Source organism: Neopsephotus bourkii, unplaced genomic scaffold (genome assembly GCF_033783945.1).
Source record: "Neopsephotus bourkii isolate Nb327-2 ecotype Australia unplaced genomic scaffold, CSIRO-AGI_Nbou_v1 NB_973, whole genome shotgun sequence".
Taxonomy (NCBI): Eukaryota; Metazoa; Chordata; class Aves; order Psittaciformes; family Psittacidae; genus Neopsephotus; species Neopsephotus bourkii.
Genome location: NW_026901467.1, coordinates 443,758 through 449,757, shown reverse-complemented (window position 1 = coordinate 449,757; position 6,000 = coordinate 443,758). Strand labels below are relative to the sequence as shown.

General features: G+C 38.0%; 1 protein-coding gene across 4 annotated transcripts in view; it reads right to left on the bottom strand.

Annotated features, from left to right (window-relative positions):
• Nucleotides 1–267: 267 nt before the first annotated feature.
• Nucleotides 268–6,000, bottom strand: part of BBS9 (Bardet-Biedl syndrome 9) — a 260,226-nt gene continuing 254,493 nt past the window's right edge. For all 4 annotated transcript variants that reach the window (XM_061359380.1, XM_061359382.1, XM_061359384.1 and 1 more), the window contains one exon: nucleotides 268–3,782. Coding sequence is in view for 2 of the 4 variants with exons in the window: in XM_061359382.1 (XP_061215366.1) it covers nucleotides 3,742–3,782 (41 nt within the window). In the remaining 2 variants the exon portion in view is untranslated. The remainder of the gene's footprint in view (nucleotides 3,783–6,000) is intronic.

The following is a 6,000-nucleotide window of genomic DNA, read 5'->3' as shown; positions in this document are numbered from 1 at the left end:
AGTCATCTGTAACAGGATGAGGAACCTTATGCTACAAGAAAAACGAAAAAAGCAGACTGATGTCAAGGGGTGACAACAAACAGGGCTTTGGGAAACTCAAGGTTCATTTTAAATAAAGAAGGGATACAGAAGCTTGGTTTCAGGAGTATGTCATGTATTTCACTGCACCTTTACAGCAGTTTTAAAATGGATTATTTATAAACAGGATATTCTGATAAGAAGAAAGATACTTACTCAATATGATACATACTATGTGGGCGGGGGGTTTATGCTGGAAAGTGTTCACATAGAAATACAATCTGCACAGCAAACTTCAGTTTATGGCAGTAAATTACTCTTTCTAAGCAATATAAGAATATTGGAACTTATCTCTAATGCTTGGTGTTACAGTAAATGCTAGAGAAAAAAGACAAAGCATTCAAAACCCAGCCCCTGGAAAGTAAAGAAATGTTGTTTTTCTGTGTCATAGTTTAATAATAGCTGGACAGCAGAATCAATCTGAGGCTGAAAACCACAGTCCTAGTTTGAACTCAGCACTGTGCTCAAAGCCCAAAAGATCAGCAGAGTCCAGACCTCCAGATTTTGGTCATCAGAGCAGTAATTGTTTTAATCTGTTTTTCTACATTGCAACAGCACAAAAACAAAATGAAAGAAAAGCCCTTGGACAATAACATTCAGACAACAATCTCTACCAAGAAAATCAACTCCAGAAGGATTTACCTGTTTAATACAAACACAAAAGTATGAATTTGACATTGGAACTTACTTGAGAAAATGCATTTCACAGTGCTCTAGCGCAAATATAATGGAGTTGCCGTGACTCACAATGTTGTTTTCAAACTGTCAAAAAAACCCTTTTAGATATATGTATACAAAACTAATTTCAATAAGATAATAATTAAACATTAATTTTTATCTGGGAGACATACACATTTCACCTCAAATAGCTAAACATGCAGAGAGGCTGTGTCTTCAACCTGACCAGAAGAACTGATCAGGCATTACTCTCAAATCCTGTTCAAAATAGTTTGATCGGGCAGCAATGCCTGTCTTGGCCTCTGAAACATCACTGATGAGAACCAAACATTTGGTCCCCCTAAACTAGCAATATTTCCCTACACTTTACAGTTGGCCAACTCTCTTCAATGCAAAACTTCCTGTAAGTGGCCTGAATTTTTCCAGCCAAAAAGAACTTCCTTGAAAATTCAAACTCCATTTGAGAATTGTGAAGAATTACTTTACAACATTTCCTCTTAGCCTACTGCATAAATGACTACATTTCAATTGCTTCCTTCCTGTGAATTAGATGGACTATTTGGCATTGGTGGAAACTAAGTAATTTCTACTCAATGCAACTTTCAAATCCTGATGCTACCAAATACTGCAATTTAGTGCAATGTACAAAGAGGTCATACATTACTCCTATAGATAGTTCTACCCTTTTTTCCTCCCTCCTCTTTATTACCAGTATGTTTTCCCCTTTCTGGAAAACTATTCTCATGAGACTTCATTTTACAAAGCATGGAGCGGAAAAGGCAAATAAGAGCGCTTCTGAGCCTTACATCTTAAAATGACAGAAAATAACTTAAATAAGAGTGGATGATATAATTGACTTCAGTGCCTACTCATTGTTTACCCTAAATTCCCAATGAAGCCAGGCAGCTCTGAGCACTGGGATCACATTCAATAACGGTAGTTATGACAGAGTAATATATTTCATGGAAGTCTCACAGTAGTGTGCTTTCCAGCTATATTATATGCCTATAGCTTAGGATTCTTTGGTCCAGGATTCTACACTGTTATGGTACAGGCTTCCAGTAGTAACTGTGGTTGATTCTTCTAGATTACCTAGTAGCTGCTGACAAGAGGACAAAAGAAGATTTGAGATCTATGGTTAAAGTTTAAACCTGATAGCTACAGTAATTGATTAGTTCTCCAAGGATTTTCTTTGGTCACTGAGGTGTGTACAGAGACTGCAGGAGATTATTTTATAGAGTAATTCTGGCAGCGCAGCGGGTACCTGGACAATGGGATGGATACCACCCTCCTGACAAAAACCACGGGGGAGGGATGAGAGCAAAGACAGCCAGCAGAATCACTCCATAGCAAGCAGGGGGTAGGATTTTTTCCTTCCTGGGAAAGCAGCAAGATTTCTGGCCCCACAACTTGTAGATATCTGAGGTCTCCTGGGGGACAGAGTAATTTTTACTGAGAGTCGCTGCCCGTTTCAGTCCTAGAGGTATCAGAACCCAGTTCCCTGCCCACTTAGCTCTATTTAATAGCTAACATGTTGAATAAGGCTCTGTAAAACATGGTCATATTATGTTCACTGAGCCAGAGTAGGACCAGATGATAGTTAAGCCGCACATGCAGACGTGGTGCAAAGTTGGTTTTGTACTGGGGGTGCATATAAAGAAGTTGAAAGTAGATACAGAGATGATAAAGGTTGATGGCTTAAGACATCCCAAAAAATAATGTCCTTTTTTTACCCACATACCAGCCTAGCACCACATCAATTGTCACAGTCTCTGCTGAAACAGCGTAAAAATGAGTTGGAGGGACCTCTTCGATGGCTACAACAGGAGTCGGTCAACCCCTGTTAAGGAGAGTGGGATGTAGAGATGGCTCATGCAATTGCATCTACCAGAAACTAAGCTAAAACAAGCATTGCCTTTTGATTCTGCTATCCAAAAGGCTGCAACTTATATTTTGGTATGAACCAGCAACAGCCAGGAGAGGCCTCATTCAAATGCCTGTTTTTACACTTGACCCACATCTCAGTTGTTTTCAGTCCCAAGTACCTTTTACTGATATCTCAAATCACCCTCTGGAATCCAGACATGAGCCAGATTGCTTCCAAATCCAAGGTCCTCTGAAAGGTCACCCTGGTTGCTGCATGTTGTGTTTCAGGCACCTTGAATGAACCTGAATTTCAGAAGGCGAATAGTCAGCACTTTCTAAAAACACAACCCTCAAAGCACCCTCCAACTGGATTAATAAAAATTAAGGCACTCAGAAATCAGTTGTTACTTTTGAAAATCTTGCCCATAAATAGAACAGAGTGATTGACAAGAGTAACAGAACTCACAGGTAACCATAAAAAGATCCATGTGTTGCTGTGCTCAAGGTACTTACAGTGTAAACTTTATTCACATTCATAGTGACATAGTTTATGGCAAAAGGGTTTGCCTTTTCTGTCCAGTAACCATATTTTACTCTGTATCTCTAGAGAGCAAGAGTCTGCATAAGCAATGAGAGGAGGAAAAAGAAGGTTGATGGATTATCAGTTTTTCTTCTAGTGGTGAATTCAGTTGTCTGGAATCATGAATGTTGGTATAGGAGGAAACGAGATAGTTATATTTTGTCAAAACTGTGATATAACAAATGTTAGTATAATCTCAAAGGAGGGTACCGTTCAGAGTATCTTTAAGAAAAAAAAAGATAAACCATATCCTGAAACAAAGGTTGCTTTTAACTATGTGTAAATAGTCTTTGATCAATCAACTGAATCCTTAGAAAGGGATAACATAACACAACACTCCTACCACAGTTGGGTAAGTGCTTAAACTTTGTTCACGGAAAGGATGCTAGTTGGCAGGGAGACCCAGCTCTGTATCTGCATAAATTAGCACAGTCCTTCTGGAAGCTGCAGTCAGCGCAAGGTAAAACGGGTTGGTACTGCTGCACTATAAATGCATCTGACATCGGAGAGAAATTCCTCCCAAGGGTCGTCTTTGGATTTCATGGCTCTTCTGCTTCCTCTGCTGATTCCCCAGACAAACCTATTAAGAAGAAAGAAAATGCTTAAATATTCAGTGTATCTGGCAACTACATGCATTACATTGTTGACTCCATCAGTTTGTAAAACCCTTGGTTATAGCTGGAGGAAACAATTTATTACATGCAAAACAGTTACAATAAAAAAAGCATAACTTGCAAATTCAAGCACTCACAAGTTTAGAAAATATAAAAAAATAAGGCAGTAAGGGCAATTTGACATCAGCTCTTTTATGCATATTGTGGATGATAGAGTCTAAGTTATAAAATCACAGACCACTTTCACATCATAGACACATGACAGAGAACAACCAGGAATACAATCTGAGACACAGTTACTCCAATCTACTTGCGTTTTGCCTGTCCCTTTTTCTAAGTAGAACTGGCAATACAAATTGCAAAACAATAGAAAATTGGCTCCATAAACCCATTAACAACTATTATATTATATTATATTATATTATATTATATTATATATATTTTTTATTTTTTTTTAAATACCAGACTGACATTTTGGAGAAGGGGAAAATAGCAAAACCCCTGTATTGAAGATAACTTTTGCCTCAAACCAAAACTCTTGAGTTTCCTATTTAAAGTACTAGTTCAAGATATGAATCCGTCCTGTACTGGATATTAATCTTTGCAATAATGAACCTGACAGAACTGAAAAAGTGGGTAGAAACTCATAAAAACTTGGTTGGAAAATCCAGGGAGAAAAAGAACCATGGATAATCACACAAATTTGTATAGGCAAATACTTGCCTGACTTTACATTGAACTGATTATTTAACCCAGCTCTTATTATTTAACAGGTCCACTCTTAATTTGTGATGAAAATGATTTAACTGAAATTCTTTTCTAATGAATGTAAAGCAATCCAAAATATACTCTCACCATCTCCAAAGGATATATGAATAATAATTAAAAAAACACACAGCTTTTATGTTTTGTTCTGTGGTGTTTGGGTTTGGTTGTGAATTTTTTTATGAGCCATTTCTGAAGAAAGCTGAAATCCACACACCCCCAATGAAATGAAATGATCCAGCAGGTCAGCAGAATAAAATCTGAGCATCCAAGTCATCTAAATTCAAGCCACCACTTGTCTGTCAGCCCGACTGCCTTCGCAATCCTGTTCACACAGATTTTTGCACCAACAATCTATATAATTCTAAAAGAATATGCTTTCATTTACATCTGTGCAATTCCCCATCAACAAAACCAGATACATTTCTTTCTTCAGTTTTTATTTTCCACTGTCAGTGGTTTTTGGAGCTTGGGGTTTTCAGGATTTACAATGCTTTACTGCTGATACTAAACTGAACAAACTTTATCTCAGGCCTTGAGACTGAAGGAAAGCATCAATGAAGCTAACAGAACAGGAGATCAAGGATAAAATCACCAAGATACAAAAGACTGAAGCAGTAAAATTTCAGCACCAGCTGGAAGCCCAAGGCCCCTGAGGCACTAAGAAGTTCCCTTCACTGAAGCTTCTACTGGTTTCTTTCCTTCTTTTTTTTTTCTTTTTTTCTAAAGAACAATTAAAAATGCCATGTTAAGAGCTGTCTCTGATTTACAAAGGTCAGCCCTCAAATGGCAGCTCTTTTGTTCAAAACTCTCATCACGTAGCACATGCTGGGATGCCATAGGAACCAGCAGCAGGTCCCATCTTGTTTCATTAATGATCTAGGGGAAGGAGGTAGGTAGCATGATAATGTAATGTGTGGATTATAAGAAACTAAGATGAGCTACAAATGTTGTTGAGGACAAAGACCGCTCTAGGACTAAGAGATTAACAAGGTTAAGATAAAAGGAGACACCATTTGAAATACATCACAGAAATAACAATCTTAAACACAGATACTTTGCTGAGGAAAGCCCTGCAGAAGTAGCATAATGCAAAAAGTTGTTTTAGACATGCATCTGCAGTGAAATACCCCATACAGAATACCTCATGTAGCTCAATGCAGTATAAAAGACACTGCAAAGCTCACAGTTAATACTGTTCCTGACCATACAGCTTTGTTGAGATCACATCTGGAGCTGTTTACAGCTCTATACTACATAAAAGGTACTTCGCCCACCATAATCAAGGAAAAGAGTTTGCAAGAATTATGAAATCAGTTTCTGCCCACTCTTAGAAAAGCTGGACACACACACACAGCTCAGATGAGAAACAGCAAGAAGGTGCTATGATTATGGTCAGCAATTTGTACCTGAAGGAAA